This window comes from Pygoscelis adeliae, unplaced genomic scaffold (genome assembly GCF_000699105.1).
Source record: "Pygoscelis adeliae isolate BGI_AS28 unplaced genomic scaffold, ASM69910v1 Scaffold171, whole genome shotgun sequence".
Taxonomy (NCBI): Eukaryota; Metazoa; Chordata; class Aves; order Sphenisciformes; family Spheniscidae; genus Pygoscelis; species Pygoscelis adeliae.
In genome coordinates this window covers 4,987,804-5,011,799 of record NW_008824186.1, presented here as the reverse complement: position 1 = coordinate 5,011,799, position 23,996 = coordinate 4,987,804, and the positions used below count along the sequence as shown (strand labels likewise).

General features: G+C 35.3%; 1 protein-coding gene across 1 annotated transcript in view; it reads left to right on the top strand.

Moving 5' to 3' along the window:
- Window positions 1-23,996, top strand: part of ANO3 (anoctamin 3) — a 93,296-nt gene that overhangs the window by 20,735 nt on the left and 48,565 nt on the right. Inside the window, exons 4-9 of the mRNA XM_009334524.1 lie at window positions 8,072-8,224; window positions 10,665-10,765; window positions 15,225-15,269; window positions 20,030-20,161; window positions 21,543-21,649; window positions 23,080-23,135. Of these exons, the coding sequence (XP_009332799.1) occupies window positions 8,072-8,224; window positions 10,665-10,765; window positions 15,225-15,269; window positions 20,030-20,161; window positions 21,543-21,649; window positions 23,080-23,135 (594 nt within the window). The remainder of the gene's footprint in view (window positions 1-8,071; window positions 8,225-10,664; window positions 10,766-15,224; window positions 15,270-20,029; window positions 20,162-21,542; window positions 21,650-23,079; window positions 23,136-23,996) is intronic.

Genomic DNA, 23,996 nt, shown 5'->3' with positions numbered 1-23,996 from the left:
AAAAAATGCTACTGGTGAAGTGGTGCTATTATGGAGCAGTGATGCTGGGAGTCGGTGCTTCCATTTCCAGTAGTAGCATCACTTTCTACTGGTGGATTCTTCCCTTCCCTTATTGTTTCCCTGGGGAAAAAAAAAAACCAAGACATTTGAGTAAGTCTCTCTTTAATATGTTGCTTCATTATTAGTAGGAGTTCATCAAAATTATTTTTCTCTAGCGCATTTAGCTGTCAGAATTCACAAGCTGTCTTAGGGAGGAAATGAATTTTGTTCTAAACATCATCACCTTGAAATAAAAATATTTTGGGGAGAAAAATGTAGTAAATTTGGGGTCCAAATTGTAAAAGAAGAATCCTGCGGCCCAGCTGTGCACCTCCATCTATCTTTTGGATCCCAGATACTAGTCTGTTGGTATATTTACTTTCCTTTACATAATTTTACAAATCCAAATTACACCACCTGCATGGAGGAAGGTTGAACTTCATCCTGTCTACTGTAAAGGCAAAATAAACATATCGTGCTGTGGGGGCTTGATTCTTGTGTACTGTGTCAGTCAGCACTTATGTAAGTGAATGCTTCTGTTGCTGATTATGGCTAAGAATTGATGTTCTCTTATATGTTCATATAAATATGAAACTTCCTTGTATTCTTTTTATTAAGTAAATGACAGTCCTTGAAGTCAGAAATTGAAACACAGGCTGTTCACTGCCTGAGCTACACCCCAATGTAAGTTTTCTTCTCCCTGTAGGGGTGCCTTGGGTCAGAATAACCTGCTCTGGACTGAGTCCAATGCACTCTGTGCATGCTGCCAGACGAGCACTCACATTGTGCTTTTATTGATGTTTTATTTATAACTATTGATTGTGAGGGTAGTAGATGAAACTATTTTTTAGATATATTCTAAAGCAACTTACAAAGTGCATCAGCAGCAAACTACTAACAGGTGATGTTAAAATAACGAGTTGTCAGCCTCTGTGTTTCTGTGTATGTATGTATAAAATAGGTAGAAATCATGCTCATGTTCATTGCTGTTGCTGGCAAATTTCAGGAAACTGTAAAGCAAATCATAAAATGTAATTATTAAAGGTCTTGTTCCCTGCTCTTCATTTAACATTGATATGTTAGATAATGGTAATGAAAATCTTATACATGAAACAAACATGTCAGATAATTTCTTTCATATCAGACTTGAATAGAATAAATCCATTTATTAAAATTAACACAGGCAGGATCTAATAATGCAGCTTTTCCTCAGCTAAATTCACACTGAAGTACTCTGAATTTTTCCCTGAATAAAAATTTGTCACTATTCCAACCAGAGTCAATAATGACATGCATTTAAGTAGACATCCAGTAGATGAACCTAATAGGTTGAAGTAAAGCTTTACCGTTTGGCATCTCAGTTGTCTGTACTATTTCATTGTATAAAACAGCGCCAATGCAATTTGAGTCCTCAAATGGCTTAATTAATCCCCTAGAATAATTAACACAATGCAAACTGCTAAAGGCTATTTCCAAAAATTGGTCAGTGGTTAGATGAGTAGTGATTCAAGTTGCAAGCTTAAGATGAGAAAGTGGAACTCCGCTGAAGGGGTCCCTTTGTATTGTGAAGGTGAATGTTATAAGAGGTTAGCTTTTTGCCTTGGCTTGAATGCTGTTAAGTGTGGTTGAATATTAAAATCTAACTTCAGTCTACAAAATAGGCAATATTTTATATTATTAATATAATATAAATACTATAATATATAATATACTATTGCAATATATAGCATATGCATAATAAGATGTTACTGTATTTATCATTAACATATTAATAGTTTCTATTAATAGGTCATGTCTGACTGTAGATAATTGTGAAGTTTAGTAAGAAAGTCTGTTATAAGAGGAGGACTGTACATGTTTGGCCAAAGAATAGTGATTGCTTTAAAAAAAAGTAATATTTCATTTATATAAAATATATTAGGGGGTACAGTTAATTTTAAGGGGATATTTGAGTCAAATAGTTTCATTAATTGTATTAAGGTAATGATAAGGTCCTACATAGCTTAAGAAACCACATGTATTTGTTTGTAGAATTATAGCCATGAAGCATCAAATAAAGCTAACTTGACCCAAATTCAAACCAAGAAAAGGAGGTGGCTCTCCCACAAATGAGCTGTGGAAATCCTTATAAAAGATGTTGTGGAATCTGAAAGATTACGTGGATTTGGGGGCTGCTGGACAAAGTTATGGAAGAGGAATTCTATGGAAAGTTACGAAATACATAGAAACCTGAGCTGAAATTGGCTGAACGCTGGGCTAGTGGTAGAGGGAAATATCACATGCGCTTAGATACCTCGTGGTCACGCTTGTATCTGAGAACAATTTGGTCTATAGATCACGCATACACAAGCAAATAGATAATAATTTAAAATGTATAAATATGAGTACACCTATAGAGATTGTGTCAGCCTTTAAGCACTTGCTATTGTGTTAGCCTTGTGGAGGCTTGTCAGTGGTTGAGTGAAGGTGAAATGAATGGTTAAAACATTAAACGTGCTCTCTCCCAGACAGATTTTTTGCTGTAGCTTTTATATATAAGCAAATTAGGGAGAACCTTTCACAGTGGTTTGAATGTACCTGAGGTTTTGCTGTTGCAAAATATTTGGACACCTTATAAGTTGCAAATATTTGGACAAGTCAATAGGAATTTGCTTATTGGTTAAAAAAAAAAAAAAAGCAGAGTTTTGTCACTGTTATGCCCAGTGTAACAAAGTTCAGTGAAGTATTTATGGAAATGGAATTGCAATTAGCAGGTAAAGCTGCAATATGGAGTAAATGAGCTTGGGAGGGGGATAGAGAGGAAGAATTTTGGAGCACCATCCCCATGTGAACCAGAGCACTGGGAATTGTAAGCAAGGAAGAGAGGGAGTATCCACAGCCCCGCTAGGCTTGCTCACTGCGCTTAGATACCTCGTGGTCACGCTTGTATCTGAGAACAATTTGATGTATAGATCACACATACAGAAGCAAATAGATAATAATTTAAAATGTATAAAAATGAATACACCTGTAGAGATTGTGTCAGCCTTTAAGCACTTGCTATTGTCTTAGCCTTGTTGAGGCTTGTCAGTGGTTGAGTGAAGGTGAAATGAATGGTTAAAACAGATATGTTGTATCTACATTTGGTTCTAGTTAACTTCTTAGTTTACCTAGGTAGTACATATTATTCATTAAGTTAAACTTTTCCCTGGTATAAAGTGGGGAAAAAAAAAAAGGAAGTATACTGATATATTATGTTACAGTGTATTTTTCACTAATTTTCAGTAAGTTTCAATATTTGCTAGTGGTTTTGCTATTAATAAAATACCGCAAGTCTGAAGCTTACCATACCATGTCATTCACTCTTACGTGAACCTAAAATTTGCTTACTGTTTTGGGAATGGTTCTAACTCGCTCTTCTAGAATATTTGTTTCTATGTATGGGGTGAAAAATTGGACAAAGTTTAATCTACAGAGCAGAACAGTAGACTGAAATCAGTGGAGTTGAAATAGCTATAATTTCTGTGAATTGTGCTATTTAAATTAATTGGGGAGAGAAAGAGCCTGTAAAACAGCTGTTCCCACTTTGTAAAGAGGTCATTGCTTATTAATTAGAATCTGAAAAATAGTTTCTTGAAAAACCCCTCCATGTTGGCTAACTCCAAGGAAATTCTTCTACCAGATTTGAATAGAAATGTGAACTCTCTTTATTTTATAACTTTACTAAATACTTGCATTATACTTTTGTTTCACCTTTTTTTGCTTGAGTGAAAGCTTCTTTTTCTAGGTTAAATTGATCAACTTGTTTTGTCTCGTGTAGACTAAACTTCAGTTGAATGATAATATCAGTATTTTGAGTTTTACACTGTTTCAGTCTTCGAAACAGTGTGTCATGTTATTTGTTATAATAATCACAAGCTATGAATCAACCAAAAAATGATGGCAAATAGTAAAGAAAACCAAGGAACTGCAACAGATCTGTAGTGGCAAAGCCTTAGGTAATATTTGACTCTGACGCAAACCAGTGTATTACGATTCTGCATTATGAACAAGTTTACTGTTGAGTGAGGAAGTGCTTCTCAGCCTCAGTACACAAATAGATAAGATTTAAAATTCTTGTATTTAAAGACTTGGGAAGAACAAGGTGAAGTTAAAACTTGGGTTTGCAAGCTGAACTATACAGCAGTACTCTAAAAGCAATTTCTCAAATCAAACTTAAATAAATTTTCATATGTGTGTAAATGTAGGAAAGCTGATCCAGTGGATACTGTTTCAGAAAATCTGGAAAATTAAGAGGGTAGAGAGGATGAAGAGGACTAGAGACAAAACCAAACATCGATCAGTCCTTTTTATACACATTTTCCAGGTGAAACAGGAAATCTTAAAAAGAGCAGAGGAGAGTAAGGGCTTTGCACTAAATATTTCTTCTGATGCTTTTCAGCGTGTCAAGAAAAAGGTGAAAGAATGAATCGGAGATTTATTGGTCCAAAAGAGCAGATAAATGTGCTTTTCCCTGAATGCCCGTTGTAGTAAAAGAGTGATTCACTCTGCTAGGTGTAGATAGTGGCCAATATACCTTGACTCATACGTTTAATTGAAATTACTGCTCCCTGTTCTGCTTAGATGTTATGGAGCTCCTTCAGATCAACTGAAAAAACACCTAAATTGCCAGATAAATTATTTTTCTGGCACAGGTATTCCCGCTAATATAGGTGGACAAAATTATTGAGAATGTCACTAAAGTGAAACTAGTGAAGTGCAAGTAGGATTAAAGTGAATCAGTCCTGAAATCGATAGAGTATAGGTTGGGTTCACTGCACGATTGTGGTAAGTGGCTTCGGTACCGCACATCTCAACCTGTGGCAGTGAAGTGAGTGGCATCTCAGTCCTCTGAAAGTGGACTGAGGTTAGCAGGTGGAAAATTTCTCTATACTGTCAGCGCAGCTCACTATTTATTGAACGTTGCCCCCAAATAATTCTGTTTGGTGCAGGTGAATCTAAGGGCATATTTGCATACTGTTGTTAATCTGAGAAAGAAAACACGTTTTTCCAAGACTGAAGAAAAGCAGATGTTTTAGAAATGAGGAAAGAAAGGCTAGAAATAATAATCCAAAGAAAGGTAGAAGTGTATTACAAAATAAGGTAGATTTAATTTGCATAATGTCTGTATAGTACTTGCATGAGCAGAAATTGTATAAGAGAAGTTCCAGATCTCCCCTTTGGGGGAATTTTGGTCAGGCTTTTTATATGTGATTTTGCCTGCTTCGTGGACCGCAAAAGCCTGCTCTCGTCTGCTTTTGTGAAATACTTGTGCTGAAATTCTTCATTGTTGAAGAGCAGGTTCATTGCTTGTGAATTGAACCTGAAAAAAGTTTGGGTATTCAAAAACTTGCATATTCAAACTTGCACTTTCAAATCTTTCGTCTACTACCTCACCTTCAAACCTCTGCATCTTGTATCTTTAGATCATTACATCTATGACATTAAAAAAAAAAAGAATAAAAATTAATGTTTTTACTACTGTCCACGTTCAGAATTCTTAGAAGGGGTGACAGACCCTATATGCAGTGCACTAATAATCTTGGTTAACAATCTTGCCTACCTTACTTTGGACTTCAGATACTATTTATCTGAATATCTTGAGATAAATAGAAATAAAAGAATGTATAAAAAAAAGAATAGAGTATATGGTATGCTATTCTTCAACAAATGTTTGATCAATATATTGATAAATTATTTTCCTTATTTTTTCTGTTATATTTAACTTAATTTCTCATGGGAATAAAAAAGGGAAATCTGAAGTCAAAAGCCCAAGCGAAAGGAAAGGATCTTTCCTGTTCTCAACAAACTTCCCAAATACTTAAGGAATGCAAAATTATTCTTCCTGTGTCTGTCCCTTTCTCCTAATTATTTTCCAGTTTCTGTATTGTTTCTCTTGGTTACATTGGACATCTTGTCTTCTCTGCCTTTTTTCCTCATTTCTCTAGATTTCGTAGTTTGGATTTGGTTTTTTTTAGTTTTTAGAATTTTTTTGCATGTAGGTGATCTGTATAATTAACTCTAGATAGATTCTTAAATTCAGGTTAATCGCATTCTATGATGTATTAGTTACTTTAGTTTATGTTACATTTTCTGTGATTTGGCCTGTTTCTTCCCCCATCTTAAATTAACATTTCCCCTCAGTTAGGCTAAGGGCAGGTATTTGGCGGTCTCTGAATGCCATATTATCCGTTATTTTGTGATGGAGGAAAGGCAGCAGTGGCCTGGGCGTACAGGAGGAGACAAGCGCGGCGGGGATCAGCCAGCACACCAAAAGCCCCAGTGCATGATCTGTGTGCTGCGCCCTATAGCCCTGAGTGAGTTACACATCTCACAGCAAGTTGCACGTGAAGCAAATAGAAAATTCTGAAGATGACAACTGGCAATTCAAAGAGGAAAGAAAAGGATACCACCTTTTACGCTTAGAAATGAAGACCTGTACCCAGGTAGTAGAAGACTCAGGTTAGTTTCAGCTTAGCCTGTAGGGATTTGAATTCACCTCTTCTGTGTTCCAAAGACTGAAATTGCTTCCACATCTGGATGGTTGCACCTGAAGCAGAGTATGAAAGTGACAGCATGACTCTAGCCAAGTGTGACAAAGCTGAGATTTCTAACACTCATTTTGTATTTACAGACTTGTTAATAAAATACATAAGCAGGTATGTACCTTGGAGCAGGTAACAGAATGGTTAGTTTTGAAAAGTGTTATCTGGAAAAGAAAGACAATTGATGCTATCACCAGCTGCTGAGGCGAAAAAGAAGCTTAATTGTACCTAAAGTGAAGCTTAATGTACTTAAATAATGTTCCCAGATGTGTGATGATGCACTTCTTTGTAACACTAGGTGGTCTGAGAATGACTGCTCCTTGTTTTTTGCTTTGGGAGTTAAAAAAGCAGAGAAAGAGGAAAAATCTTGTTAGAAAACGTTCGTTTTTGCAGACTGAGGAGTTCTCAGAAGCACTAAATATGTAGAAAGTTGGCAGTGAGGAGTAAGAAAAACCTTTCATGTAGAAATAAGTGAGCCGGTATCCAATATGTATACTGCTGATACCGTGCACTAACAGTTAGTTCTATTTATCAATAGAGAGTGTAACTATTGGATATAACTGAGTATTACAAATTTCATATCAAACAATCCAAATAGGATTAATTTCTAAGACGAGCATCCTATTGACTAAAAGATGCAGTATTCATAGACTTCTGGTCCCATATACATGGCTGTAATGTATCTTACTTCAAACTAACGTACTTGTTCTGGACAGTTTGTGTTAAAATGAGTGCTGCATTCTCCAGAAGATGATGCTAGTTTCTCAGTTTACCTTTTCAGATTTCCAAGTCTTCATAGTCTGACATCAGTTGATAAAGTCACTGTCTATTCTGAATCATATAAAACACAGAATGCAAAAATAGCTTTCAGCAGCGGCATCTAAAGCAGGGTTTTCCATATCAAGGTCAGAGAATCCCTGGTGTTTGCAAGCATGGTGGGAAGGAACTAGACAAGATTTAAACATTGCTAATGTGACATTGAAAAAGCACTTAAATGGGAATATCCAGGAAAACATTCCAATCAATAGCGCTTCTTTTTTAATTTTTTTAGATTTATTTCTCTTGGAGAAAATATAAGTATGTTTGTTCTATAAAATTTTCCCAGGTACAAAGCTGGGAAACTTGGTTTAATTTACTTGACTTAAAATTTTATTAATTCCTACTGGAAAGTAAGAATTAGCAGAAGTTTATATATACACCATACAATAATTTTAAGGTTTGTCCACAGCTGAAAGAAATAGCTAGAATATGGGGTTTGTGGAGCTACTTTATTTTGTTTTGTTCTAATTAATTTGAAATCCTGAGCAACTGATGCATATGCACTGCCTGTTCTTGTGACTTGTTCTTTATATGTTCATTCTGTGGATATGTGGACGTTTCCATGCTTTAGGAAATGCTGTGTTACACGGATCAGGCTCTTCGTCTTTATGAATGCCACATTTATTGTATTTTTATTTTATCTTCTCCAGACTGATGCCATGGCATCATCAGGTCTCTTCTTCAAAGATGGCAAAAAACGCATTGATTACATCTTGGTCTACAAAAAGTCAAGTCTGCAGGTAGAAAAAAGAAGCACATTTGAGAAGAATTTGAGAGCAGAAGGGTTAATGTTAGAACGAGAGGTGAGTCTTGTAGCTATGTGTAGTATAAAAAACCCTTTATAATACAGTCATACTTATTGGATGATTTACAAATGATTCCTGACAATCTTACAAGCCTTTCCAGTCAGGCTTTGTTTAACGCTATTAAATTAATAATAACAGTTGTTTGATAGTGTGTGTTTAACATGTTTTGGGGATGCATGCTTGTACGCATATACACACATGCATGTACCCTCCAAAGTATAACCACTTTTAAATCGGAGCAGGTGTAGTGCAGTATAGAGGGAAAACTTCCAGCTCCTTATGCTTGCAAAACAGAAGATGCTTCAGTAACTCATGTTGTTCCTTTAATATCTAACCTCTGTGTCTTTCAGCAGAATGCATGATGCTAAATGTCTCTGTTTTTAAAGGGGTAAAGGTTTTCAATGTCACGTTAATCCATCTCTAGTTTACATGGCTTAATCTTCATTGGGTTCTTTGAGCTAGACTAGTTTACGATTTAAGTGCTACTGTTCAGGCTTCTGAATTTTCTTGAATACACTAAAAAAAAAAAGCCTGTTATTCTAATAGTATTAAAAATAAAAATCATATTTTATGCAGAATGCAAAGTTGCACTGTCAAATCCCTCCTCCCTTTTTTTTAAATACTGAAACTTTTAAAAACTTTGAGTGTTAGAAAGAACTTTTTTACCCCTTTTTTAAACTTTTTTTTTCCTAGTTGCATGTGTGTAATTTTGTCATCTTGACTCCGATCTGTTATAGTTTGTTTTCCCAAAATTCCATGTTAATATATCTTCAAGGCTCCTAATACAGTTGCTGGTACAGTAGAGATTAATTAATGTTTGTGTCTAGGTACTCACAATCAATCTTCTAAATAAATATTAAAAACAAGGTGTTCTTTGCATTGTCAAAAAATAAATTCTAGGGAATTGTGGGTTTGCTTGCATTTTATTTTTTTCCTTCCCTGGTAGTGGAGTGTGGTGGATATTCAGGCATTTTCAGTTTCCTTCTGTGAAATGATGGGCAAATGCCCTTATTTGTCCATCTAGAACCATTTCACAGGCGTGTTAAATTGTTGCTGTTGTGATTGGGATGTCAGTAATGGCAGTATTAATATAAAAAGGAAGAAAAACAAAGCCAGGAAAACAGCCTTGGATTTTTGCTGTTTCATTAATTACTTATAAAACAGGCATATATTTAGTCTATCCTGAAGTAAGCTCCTATACTTCATGTGTCTTTCATCTTGATTTATACTTTTCAACTCAATAGAATTAGCTTACATGTTCTGTGTTCAAGCAGTGAGCTTTTAACTGAAGTCCTTGCAAGTTCTAGTTGACAATGTAGCTTGTTGAATATTCATAAATAACCGACCTGACAGTAGTTTAAAGTTTGTTTTTAAGGCTTTTAAAAATTGTTTCAAGCCTAGTAGAAAAAATTATCAGATTTTGGGGTACTTACTGAAATCAGAACAAGCTCAGCTGGAATCAATTCAGAAGTATGACACTTCAGAAAAAATACATTTTTATACGATCATAATTCTAGATATCAAGTGTTTTAAGTTGTCGTCCAGTAGTACTTTTTTATCCACATATTTTGAGAAAAAGAAAGAACTAGAAGTACTGTTATTGAACTGTGATATGACTATGGTAGGTAGGTATAATTGTGAAAACTTAAAATTTTATTAACACTTTAACTAAATTGTCTTTTACCTTTAATTACCAAACTTTGCATTACTCGAGTTTTTGGGAGGCTTTAATCAGACTTAACTCTATCAAACTATTTACTTATAAAAACGCAAGTAAATACATCTGGGAGAAGGGTGTGGAACTGAAGTGTTCATAAGAAAAGATAAATATAGGAACCTATAATGCTGAAACTCTTATGTACAAATAAATCAGTGATAAAAAACATTTGTGTAGAGTATTCCTTGTAATTTTACAAAAAACCTCAATTCATACAGAGATCACATTTATAAGTTCATAGCAGATACTGCAATTACTTAACCATTCCCTGGAGTTACCATTTTGGCAGAGTGGGACCTGCAGCCTTCTCTCAGCTGTTCTTATGTCTCTAGCAGCCAAGCACTATTCTCCTTAAATGGGAGACACACAGAATGGTCTTCAAACTGCTCATCTAAGATGATTTTGAGGGGATTTAAAATTAATTTATTTATTCCATGTCAAAAAATGCTGCATAAAGCCTTTCTCTACTTCTGCTGTGTTTATGAGCAAAGATCTGTCCTACAGATTCCTTTTGACAGTTACTAGTTTACTCATATTACAGGGTTTGGGAGAGGAAAAAAAAGTTATTAATTTTCCTTTGTCTAGCTCAGAGCACATAGAGTGTTTTCAGACTTACATGGCCTAAAAGCAGAATTTGACCATGAAGAATGCTTTTAGAAAGGTGAATGCCATAGAGGTTTGAATTATTAATATATATTTGTTTGTTATCGCTCTTTACAGCCAGCTGTTACAAACAGTGATATCATGTTTGTTAAAATTCACTGCCCATGGGAGACACTGTGCAAATACGCAGAAAGAATGAACATCAGGATGCCTTTCAGGTATTGTGGAAACTATTTCAAGAAACTTGTAATTTAATGCTTACTATTAAAAGTTCATTACTGAAGGCTGAAATGCAGTCTTTTCTGCATTGTGGCCAGGCATGCTTATATTTAATTTAATGAGGTGATAGGGAGAAAGGAGGGGAGAAACATATATAATAGGCACTGTTCTTGTCACATTTACCCGTGGTACTTGTTTTCAAACTTACCTTCCAAGTCAAATTGAGCACGTCTTTAGAAAATACTGTTAGTAGTTCACACATTATTTTGGATGTCCTTGGCAGAGTTTCAGATATTCTTTGTCTGAGTTCATATTCTCCATGATTTTAGGGTATTTCTGAAGTCTTATCCAAAGGCAAGTGAAATGACAGAAATAGCTGGTGTCTTCTGTGTCTCCAATATAACACATATTGGCATACTTTGAATAAAATGAGATACCTTTATTTCTTGGTCCTCTAGCTTTCCTTTGGCAGAATAATGAACTGAACTGAGTTCCTTGTCTATGTGCTAAACGAATGCCGTCATGTGTTTTTGCAATAAGTATTTGTTATTTATTTGTAGGATGTTAATATCTCCTGCAATAATATAGAAGTTTTTAAAGGAGAAAATGTCCCTTTTCAAATAGATTAATAATGTTCTTCCAGAGAGAGAAGAGCATGTAGTGTGCTGTAAACTTCATCAGGAGTTAAAGTGGTGACCAGATGCCAAAGTTGTGTGACTCACGGAAAATACCCTTAAGAGCACTCCTTTCTCGCTTGAATTGCCAAGTGCTCTATCTTTCATGTCCCTGCTGATTTCAGCTATCACAATGTGGCTCTCTTGCATTGGTCCTAAGCCAGAAACAGTCATCATGAAGCATCCTTTGCTCAAAACTCACTTCAAATAGCCAGTTCTATACTGAGTTTCCACATCATCCCATTAAGCCTTCAAAGTCCTTTTCATAAAAAAAAAAGTTTTCTGTAACAGTCATCTTCCATATGTTTGAGAATATTATTATAGTGCCATTTGAGCTTCTCCAGTTTGAATAATACTTGTCAACATTTTAAATATAGAAGCGTTTGCATATGTGTACACACTCACATAAACAATCTAAATTCAATTCAAAAATAGTTCTTTCTTGCTTTTGATACTTGAAGTCACAAAATTAATTTAGGATTTAGCAATGGTTTGAATTCTTCATCATTTTAGTAACTTCACAGATCAGTAGATCTGATCTTCAAGAAAAAAAAGGGCTGACTTTTGCAATACGGCTTTATTTGGAAGGCAATCAAAGTCATGTTTGTTTATTATGTTATTAACTGACAGGTAAATATATTCTCTTTGGGGGTTTTTTGTTGGTTTTTTTTCTTTCTTCCCAAAGTGTCTGATCCATGTTTCTTTGTTTCTGGGCTGTCGCTTTAGCTTCTTTTTATCCCTCTCAGGTCAGTACACCAAAAGTACATAAAAAGCTAAATTTTGCTGCTTCACCTTGTGGCAGTTTTGCTGTAGAACGAAACACATTTGTTTGGTAAGAAAAGAGCCCACTGTCCACCTCTACCTCCATAATAGAACTGTGAGAAATAGTAAATTGATCACCTTTTATTTTCTCTTTAAAAAGATTTTAATAGGAATTTAAATGAAATTGGAATCTGAAACTTGTGTGACTATTTCAAATAGGCTATTTATTTAATTTCTGTACTTTTTAAAAAATAAAAGTGAACACAGTTTTATTGTGAACACAAAGTGGATGTAGCAGAATAGAACAAAGTTCTGTTTTGCTCTGCCAGCAGCCAGTCTAAAGTGTCCGATACAGGAGTCGAGCAAATCTAGAGCAGTGTTTCATGAAGGCACCTCTCTTTCCAGAAGGCTGTGGTTTAGAGACTTTCTGAGGCAGAGTTCATGTCTTCATCTTTGCTTACATTAGCCCCGATGGCTTTTCATGGATGCAAAAATAGCCATCTACACTTCCGTAACAACATCCTGTGACCACGCATTTTATAATTTAATTACATGTTCTGTCAAAAGCACTTCTGATTGTTTTAAGTCTTGAGCTTGTTTATTTAAATGAAATTTTTCTTAACTGGATGGCATATATTGTTTTCCTGAGGTAACTATTTCCTCCATTCTGTGGACAGACGAAGCTCAAATCATACAATTCTCCCACAATTGCAATGAACTAGAGTCGTTCCCTCCCAAGAATTTTAGGTAGTCCTCAGGTAGTTTTAGGTAGTCCTGCGAGGAGCAGGGAGTTGGACTCTGATCCTTATGGGTCTCTTCCAACTTGCGATATTCTATGATTCTAAGAACAGATTATTTCTCTTAGTCTTTATCTGATTTATCAGTGGCTTCTGACTGTCCATTTTTAATACATAATCAAGGAAGAGAGCTAACCTTCCCTGCAGTACTTTAATGCAGTACACCCTTGTTCTCTTGAACAGTGTTGCGAAATTTTGGCTTTCGGTTATGGTCACTAAAATATACCATATGTCAGTATCATATATGAGTAATACACGAAGAATTAAACTTACACTCTTTAGGTTCATTTTGCTCAATCCAGGAATCTAAACAAAATCGATAGACGTATTACACAGGTCAAGAAGTATGTCTCTCCGTTGCTGAGAAGTAAAAATGCTTTTTGCTGACCCGAGGGACCACCCAGCATCCTAGAACCATTTTAGCATGGCACTATACCTAAATGTGTTGGCAGATATCTAGTGTACATCATATATGTAATATAGATGGAATCTCAGTGTTTCAATTACAACAGGAAATTTTTCTAGCATTTCAAAAGACTCTGTGGTAATCACTGTTGTCTTGTGTATGATTTCAAACAGGATTTATGTCAGCCCCAAGGTTAGATCATGACTCAATTATACTTTTTTTTTAACAATTTATAGATGTTTTTGTAAGTATGTGGTCTGTCAGTAGAAATGAAGCTCTGTTATGTTTCTGAAACTCAGACATTAATTTTAATTAATTAATTTAATTAATTTTTAATGTTAATTTTATCCGTGTCTACAAGTATCTCTTCTGACACATAATTATTATTGTGTATAATGAATAAATTAGTTGTATCTGTAGCTCACCTGGACTTTGTGCAAAACAGCTAGGGGCAATTAAAGGGAATGAAGGAAGGGTTTTGTTAAAAAAAGTAATGTCTGAAAATCCTTTAATAATTCTTCATTGCTTCATTTACAATTCTACCTAGTAGTACCAAATGTCAGGCTGCCAACAGACAGCAGGTTGGTACTTAGTTTTCCAATGGCCACGTATTTTCTAGGCAACATTTCCTTCCCAATCCTTTTAATGTATTCATTTCATTGATTAAAGTACATTACTTACATTAAAGAAACAATCTCAAATACTGCCCAGATGGGCAGTTGCAGGTGTTGTTAACTATGTATGGTTCTAGGCTAAGAAGTGATGGAAAAGTAGCCAGAGTGAAAGTACCATTTTTGTGTGTGTTAGAATGGGGGGGGGATAAAATGTCGACTGAAAATAATGCTAAACTTTTATATTAATGTATCCAAATAAGCTTGTTTTAATTCCTCCTAAAAAGTAAACCTTGCAGAAGTAGAAAGGATTTAGGCAAATTTTAAGTAGAAGATGAAATAAGCGAGGAGCAAAGGCCCTGGTGCTGAACTTCACTGTCCCCAGATGAGTGCCATGGTAAAGATACGGATACCCCAAGGAATCTGCAAGATCGAGGCCTTTGTGTAGTTGAAATGTGACATGAAAAGATAGGAGGAGGCCAGAAAAAAACCCGAAAAAATGAAACTAGATGTGTAAAATATTACATTGCAGCAAATACGTTTCTATATGGTTTCAAAATAACTGTTTTCAGAAGACTTTACTGGGACTTTCTGGTCTTGTTTCCCTAAGTTGCTATGACAGGGGAAGGGTGGAGAGAAAACAATTGTTAACACAGAAGTTGTTTGTTGCAGTTAGTACTCTTAGGGGGTTTTTTAGGGCTGTGTACTGTTCTTCAGTTGGATGCAAAATGTCAAGTGAAGGTGATGGTACACCACTTCAGAGAATGAAGATAGTATCTAATGGCGTTAAGTGCTTATGGTATTCAATGCATAGAGTGCATAAGGCATTTAATAGCTTGTTAATTCTTCTAAAATGAGTTTCATGAAATCAAAGCTAAGAAAGACCACGTTAAATGAATACTAGCATAACACCATTGAACCCTGTCTGATGGGTGTCTTATGAATTAATTGTTGATTAGCTATTATTAATATTAGGTACAAATCTAAAATTTAATTTTGACTCAGGAACAAATTTTGAACTTGAAAATATGTGAAATCACAGCATTTTAATGACTTACTCTATTTCAGTTGCCTTTTTAAAGTGTTTTTCACCTTTCTGCCTATGAAAATGCATGTTTTAAAATGTCCAGTGTTCTTTTATAACGTATATGTCGGTTTCAACTGTCTCCTACTTGATTATTCTCAGCTGATTTTTGCTGTTCTTTCAGGAAAAAATGTTATTACACTGACTGGAGGAGCAAAACCATGGGCAGGTTGGTGGGTGATGTGTAGCTTCTAATTTTGTCAGATAGTCACCCTGCTAAAGAAAATCCATTCGCAGTTGTAAATTTATCCATAAAACTTGGAAAATAATCTAATTTTCCCGAAAACTCAAAATATGTTAGCTTAAAGTGTTAAAATATTCATCTGTAACAAGATGCAGTACTTTAAAGCATTGCCAGTTCTCTTAGAAATGCAAAAGTGTTTATGCCAAGGAAAAAAAAAAGGCCTTATCCTGGCAGCAAAGATTTAATACTGGAGCCATCTCTACAATTATGTCTGCTGTTACCAAGGCATATTTCTTTAGCATGGAAGATACTTTCGAGTGTATGTCTCAGATTCTGGTAGTCAGCTCTTTCCTTAGGCATGCAAATGTAACTTCTCTCATGTGTCCTGGTGATCAGGACTAAATCAATGCCACACACTGAAGACTGTTTTGAATTTTTGTTTGATAGCTGACAGAATAACTTGTACGCTGCAGTAAAAGCTGTTTAACTCTCTGGGAGGCAAAGACATGCAAACCTCACCTGCGGCTGCTGCTGTTGTTGCTGCTTCTGTCAGCCAGGAGAAGGGTACGAGAGGACACAGCAGTGGGTGAAAGCAGCCTGGGAGGGCTGGGGAGTGAGAACAGGGGACACTGTGAGCTGTAGTCACTCCCCATTGCTCTAGTCAGACATAATGATGTCTTGTAAATCCTCATTACCTACGGAAAAGATATAAAAATTTTTACATGAGGGAAATCTCCTGAAACAGTTTTCTATCACGGTTTTCTCAAGATGGATTTTGAGATGAGGTTACGTTTGATTTAGGTTCTCCTGTTGTTACTTTAGATGATGAAGAGCTCTTGTTATTTCTCAGGAAGAATTTAAGTAGTCCCATGATACCAGTTTGCAAGATTATCAGCTAACAAAAATAGACAAAGCACTGTTGAATGGTAAAGTGAGAAAACTTTAAATACATAAGGAATTAAAATATATTGAAATAAAACAATCTATAACATAAATTTACAACTGCATTTTTCCTCTTCCCAGTCATTCACATGCTTGCTCCATTTTAGTGTGCATTATGAAAAATGTAAGTGAGGTACTTTGTAATACAAAGGCAAAATCAACAAGCTTTACTGCAAAATTGTCTCATTTCATCTGTAATCCATCTGGTGAGTCCTAGATATTAAATGAATTTATTTTCTTTATTTAGAAGGACAGATGTCTGAAACATGCAGTTGAAGTTTCACAGTACCTGTGAACCAACTAATAAACAATTTTCATGCCAGATTGATTTTTCATTTGAGACAACTGTTTTTACTTGTGAGAATTTGGGGATGAATATTTTTCTGAATATTTTCTCTGCCACTATATACAATCCAGTGCACAAAGGAATAGTGTGAAGAAGAAGAAAAAGAAGCTACCTCTAAAAATGAAAGCTAACTCTAAAATTGCTGTCATACACATCTCACCATTTTAACTTCTACTGCTGTCATTGTTTCTTTGCATCTTGCATCTTTTCAAACTTAACTGCTTCTCTGTAATTTATCAAATCTCATTAATATTTCTAAGTTATTAACTGGAGTTTACAAAGCTATGATGATGAACTGTATTAAAATCTTTGTATATCAAAGGTAAAATTTTAAGGCTATAGAGTTTCTATAATTTAAGAATATGAGGTAACACTAGTGTATTAGACCCTGCTGTGGCATGTACACTTCTCTGAATTTATTGACATGGTTATATGGTAGATGTATATACCTATAAATGTCCTTTAAAAAGTCTGCAAAAGATTATTAGGAGCATGAATGACAGGACAGAAGATGAATGTCATGCTTACTGGTATACTGCCTTTCTTATACGTGATAGCTATGTGGTGTATTTTTGTCAATGTATGAGAGGCACAAACACCTATCAAAATACTGGGTGGTGATTGCTGTCAAAAATACCTAATATACCTGAATTAAGCAGCTGCCGCTGGTCATCTCATTCCATGAGTCTGATCAGATAATTCCAAATTCACCTATACTTTGTTTCTTTGCATTGCAGTCTGCTGAGTAAACATAATCTGCAAAGATTTTTGACCTGAACTAGTTCTGCAAAAAAGAACAACAACCAACCACATAAAATGTAACAGTACAGTTGAGCATGAAAGTTGAGCAAAGCTGAAATTACAGGCATCTTCATAAAATATTAATTTTTATATCTAAGAATAAATTATATATGTGTTTCAGAATAATATCCCATAGTCCAAGGTGCATAAAGTTACAATAGCACCAGCTGGAGTGGTTTCAATAAGAGCGTACCTGAAGTGCTGCCCACATCTTTGCAGCACTGTTCCACTGGGGCATTTGTGATCTCATTGCATGAACTCCTGACTTTGTGAGTGACTCCACCAGACCAGCTCTGTCTGCTTTTACTCTTATTAGATAGACTACACTGAATAGATTGTCAAGAATCCATTTAAATTGCTCCTTTAGACCTAGAAAGCTATTGAGTAAGACTGCTAATACTTAGTCCTATGTTTTAGGCAAAAATTTGTCTGAAATTTGTTACCACTTTGAATGAAAGCTCCATAAAACTTCAGTTTCTTCTTTAATCGTAAAATAATGTAAGCCAAGAAGAGGTCTCTCTTGCTGGATTGTTTTTGTACGGGGAGGGGTGGGAATGTGCTTTTCAGTTGAAATATTCTATGCCATCTGAAGGCACTAAGCTTTGGAGTGATCAACCATTAGCAATGTAATGAAAAAGCAATCACACCTTAGATAAAAGCCTTTTTGCCTCAGAAGAGAAATTGCAAATGTAATGTGGACATAATTTATGATTTATTCCAATGCTGTTCTTCATTACTTTGCATGTTAAAAGGAGCAGACATGAATTTTAAAAAAGAGATAATTTCTTTAAGATTAAAATTATCTACTAGTTTTTTTGGTTTTTGGAGGGGGAAAATGATCAAGGCTTTTTACGTAACCAATTCTAAAAGATTTTCATAATGAAAAATCTAAAATCAGATGCTTTGTTTTTCTGTTCTTCTTCCTGATGCATCTGCATTTTTTCCTCAATAAAGAAAAGCCTGGGTTTTGACTCTCAAAAAAAATCAGCATGTGTACAACAGAAAAAAGGATGGAGAAAACAAAGTGAAAACTGTACTTACATACAGTATGTATAAATTCCTATTGAGAGAACTTCCACTGGAACCAATAAGATAATCAACTCACACAGTAAGGTATTATTTGAGTAAAGGAGACACTTAAGGGATGCACCTGCCTGGGAACTGTATTCTGTGTTTCAGCTTTATGAACATAGTTATGTTCTTTGGCTCATAATGCTTACTGTCAAACAGAGTGGTGTCCCTCAAGTGTAGTACCAGTTACATACACCATACTGTGCACCAATACCTTGGCAATATATATAGCAAGAAGAAAATTTTGAGAATTTTCAATGTCAGTGTAAAATTCTGATTTCACATTTGGCTTAGATTTGTCTGACAGGGTGTCAAATAGGGGTAGAACTTTTTTTTTTGCTGATGTTGATAATAAGAGGTACATTTTCACAAAGGTGGCTTTGCTGCCTGAGAGCAACTTACTGTGTCATCACTTACTACTTTTAATTATGAAATAGGTAGTTGTGCTTCTGCCTAGTGCAGGCAATTAAGTATTCACCTCAGATAAAAAAAATCTGATACTTAGCTTTACACTTTTTGTGGATATGAGATATATATGCTCTATATATCATGCATACATATTCATTGACTGCTGAAAAAATATTATTTAGGGTTATGTTTCTCTAAAATTCAGACTTCTTCTGGATCTCTGATATGCCTATGGGGTCATAATGTAGCACTCATGTAATATGAGACCTACTCCTTAAATACCTGCATTTCATTGCAGTTGAATAGGAAAAAAAATATAGGTCAGCAAGGAGTGCAAAACTGAAGTAATAAGGAGGTAACTTCTAGCATTTGCTTGAAAATTAACTGCACTAGAAAAAAACCTAGATTTTCCCCTGTATAAACCATGTCCTGAGATACTATTTGATACTATTTAGGCAAGTTGCCAGTGGAAGAAAGCCCTTTTTGTTACCAGTAGATAATGTAATTGAGGATACAAAGGTTGTGTTCTATTTGTGGTTTACAATGTCAATTTTTAGGAAACTGCATGAAGCCATACCTAGTTTTTTGTCTAAAGACTGTATAACCATTTCTGTATAACGTATCCCTTATTTGATGTATAGGTATATTGTTTTGTAAGGCAATATCAGGCCTTAGATTTTGATGAAAATTTTGCAGGGGAAAGCTTTATTGAAATCAGAAAACCATAAAAATTTGATCCTGAGCAGTCTCGTATTTACTTTAAAATGTTATGAATTTTAGTGTCAAGGGTTGCCAGGCAAGGGAGCGAGGAGGAGTTACACTTGCCTTGTCCAGTGGGGCTAGAGAAAGTAATTAGATACGTTCTTGAGTAAGGCATGAGCATCCACAGTTCTGCCAGATGAACTACCTTGGAAAATCATTTTCCCCAGACTCAATACTGCAGTCCCATCTCATCCCACTAATTTTAGGATGAGTTGTACTTGAGTAAAGTGTGCAAGATAGATCACAAATAAATACCGCTAATATTACTCTTATCTCCTTATTTTCTTTTAATTACTTAATGTGGAAATTTCCTGCTTTCATTTCATTTCTAGTATGATGTCACTAAATGTGCAATGTTGCAGCTAGAAATAACAAGCAGGTGAGAGCACGTAAATCTGATTTCTTATTGTCTTAGTTTGCAGAGGAATATGAGAGAGCTGAAAAGTTGGTTGCCCAGAAATCCGATGAAGCTTGATAAGGAGGCCCTACCTGATCTGGAAGAAACAGATTGCTACACAGCACCCTTTAGCCGTGCGCGCATACACCAGTAAGTGCTGGAACTGGAAAGGCAGTGCCAGAGACCACAAGGATTTTTTATTTTCTCACTTCTTCTAAGCAAGTGCCACAGAGGCAGCCGTTAACAGATGGTCACTGGCAAATACCCAGTATCACAGCTGATATTTTCTGTGGGTTTTCTCTTAAGGCCAGAATCTACTCTCTGTTACTTGCTATTTGACGGTCACTCAGGAGTAGAGGCAAAAATTTGACTGAAAAATGAACACCGCCTTTTTGGTTTAGAAGTTTTTCTTTCCATTACACTACAAAATACAAATACTAGCTCAAGTTTGCTTTGCTTTATTACATATTTTACTTAGGCAAAACCTGAGACAGCTGTTGAAATTGGGAACACCTGGAGGAAAGCTACAACCAGTCATGATTTTTTTTCTTTCTCATCAGATCTGCATTTTAAAAATGCTTTTGTCTCTGACAGTATAAATATATGTACACCAAATAAAAACTGTATGTGTTCAAATCAGCATGATTTGATGATGTAGTTTAACTGTGCTATAGATTTTTTAAGGACCCAAAAAGTAAGACTTGAAAATTCTGGCTGTTTCTTCATTTTAAACGTATTTTGTGATAATTCTTTTAGGAGGGAAAAATTCATTTAAAGTAGAAGTATAAATTAGGCTAAATAGGGATTTTTTTCTTCTCGGTAAAGAAGCTGTATTCTAGTGGACTGACTTTACCATGGAAAGATAGAGTAATTGTATTATAATCTCAATATTTTTTTTCAGTAATTGACTATATTGCATTGGATCAATCACCTGTTTTTGGTGTTATTTCTCAACCAGCTCAGCTGATGTTATCAATTGTAATAGCGTCACTTTTGGCACAGCTAAGTAGGCAAAAGCTCCTGCATGTCAGATTTCTGGCGTCCAGAAACCAGAACCATCTGGGAGAGGATGCTTTATTTGGCTCTATCCTAGGATTCTCTAAGGGAAAATGGATGTGGAGCTACTACTCAAGTGTCCAGTGCATGGAGATAAGGTTTTTTTTTTTCTAAATAGTAGTTCTCGTAGTTCCATGACAGACATCTGCCAACTCATAAGTAACTTGAATTTGAGAATGACCACTGCTTCTGAAGATCTTTTTTTGATTAATTATGTCCAGAACAGAGATGATCTAGATAGTAGAATATTTTAGAATTTAGTTTTAGTTGCTCTGTTTTGCCAACAATAATCTGTGATGATGATAAATTTATTGGACCAGAGAAGGTGCTCTAGGGATGTAAAATCTTACATCTTGTGCAGTAGCCAAGGAGGGTAAAGATCCAATAAATCATTGTAAGAAGAAAACATTTGAGCAGCTATGTTTCAACACCTGTGCATTGTTTGAATATTAAAAGACATGCATTATTTTAATAGTTTTACGATAAACAACAAGGACAGCTTCTTCAGTAATTCCACAAGAAGTAGAATCGTGCATCATATGCTACAGAGAACTAAGTATGAAGATGGAAAATCCAAAATGGGTGAGAATGCTGTATCTTTTTCTTAACCTGAAGCTATAAAAATGTTACATCTTTACTTGCCTGGAAAAGTATCATTTGAGTAAACTCAATTAATTTTGCTGTTCCTTGAAATCTTTTTATTCGCTCAGTAACAGAGTTGAAGGAATGTCACATCAATTACTTTCTTAAATAACTCAGTGAAAATTGGCAATGCTTTTCACCTAATTACTCATTCTTTAAAATAAATTGGAGAAATTATGATAACTTCATGTGATCAAGAGCCACAATAAAGATAACGTACACCTCAGAAAACTGTGGAGGGTTTTCTAGGACTGGTCCTAGTAGTTCTGCTACTACCCAGCAGTTCCAGTCCAGCAGAATCAATGTGAGCTACACTTAACTTGTCTGGGGTCTCCATGCAGCTCAGAGACAGTTGTCCTGAAGACTAAATTCAGTTTATATCAACTCTCCTATTACAGTATTATTTTTTAGAAGGTCTAACTATTCATTTTCATTTGCAATGAACAGGGGATGTATGTATGGTTTCCTGTTTGCAGGAATTAAATTAAGAATTAAATATATATAGACATACTTAAAACCTTCTACTTATGAAGATGATAGAATTACAGAAAGTTGTTGCTTGAGCTTCTGAAGAAAAGCAGTAGTAAGAAAAACATAGAAAACAAGGGTTCAAATTTAATGCCTTTGAAGTTGATAATGGCAAATTTCATTATGAAATTAGTTTAGCATAATTTGTATATGTGAATGGACAAATCTGAAATCCGTCACAAGTACTTATTTCCTGGGGAAACTGTTGGCTATGGGTGTGCTCTTACAGTCTACTGAATCTTTTTATTATAATTAGTAATGGTTATTTATTATTTATTTTTTTAATAATATGCTTTGATAGTACAACAAATCTGGTTTTAGGAAGACTCTAGGAACTGATCCAAAATGCTGTAGCCAGTATGGTGCAGAGCCCTGCTCTGATACAATCTCCTTCAGCTGGCTTACATTTAAAAATAACAGCAGGTTAGCTTTTAACCCTGTAGGGCTTTTGCTGCCTCAAGGATTGTCTGTCCATACCACTCTCTGTGTATGTCAGATCATCTGGTCACTCATAAAATCTATTATCGTATGCTCTGGTGAATACAACCTGAAGGTGACTATTTTCTCACACTTGATCTGGCACGAGCACCTGACCCCGAGAGAAAAGTTGCAGACATTGGCCCTCAGAAATTTGCTGTAGTTCGGTCAGAGTCAGAAACCTGGAGGGATCAGCACGACCTGCGCAACCAGCTGGTGGGATTATTAATTACTGTCGTGTTCAGCAGCATCCTGAGCATTTAATATTAAGTTACATTCTCAATATGTAACTTGAAAATTCTCACTGCTTGAAATTAAATGTGTATAAAAACCTGATATCAGAACTAATGCTTTTTTATTTTTAGGTATTAATAGATTACTAAATAATGGAACATATGAAGCAGCATTTCCACCACATGAGGTAACCTGGTTAATTTTGTATTTGTCTTTCTATTTAGATTAAAGCTTGCATTAATGTTTTGAGATCCTACTTTATTTTTAATTTTGTCCTGCAAACTTTTAATTTCACTATGTAATCTGTTGAGACTTCTTTTTATTTATAGCTCTTACTTTAACATTGGCTTTTTAAGTTTTTCTTCTATAATGCATTATAATAACTTCCTGGAGCATTTTCTTACTGAACTAGAATATTATAATCTTTTTTTTTTTTTTTATGAACCAGACATTGCCTGTGGAGTTCTTAATGAGAATATCAGTTTTTTCCAATTAGTTGTATTAAATTATTTTTGCTTGCCACCTACAAAATGTTCTGTTTTTCTAATGGCTTGTGCACTTGATCACAGTTAGGGAGACTGGTTAATTATTTCCCATTTAGTCTTTTCTGAATAGTTCTGGATAACTTCTACTTGACGATATCTTCTTCAGTAGGTTAAAGTCTACTGAAGACTGTAAACCTGTGAAGTAAATGAAAAACTTGTGTTTGACTTCAGAGGGTTTTCAGACAATCTTTGTGTCTTGAAAAGAAAGAAGCAAGCCACACATCTTCAGTCATTTTAAATGCCGTCAGTAGCATGGTAATTGCAGCTGTGAACTCTGTGATTGCTCGGGCTGAATATTGTGACTTGGTCTCATGTTTCAAAGGACCGTCCTGTGCTTTTCAAATTGCTGAGAGTAATTTTTTTTTATATGGTATTAATAATTAAGTACTGGTAATATGCTGGCAGAGGCAGCGTGTGTCTCCTCCCCATGAGGGCCTGATGGAAAAAACAAAGGACATGTGGGAGCAGTGCCGGCTGGAGAGTTTCTCAACTGTAGCCTCAGG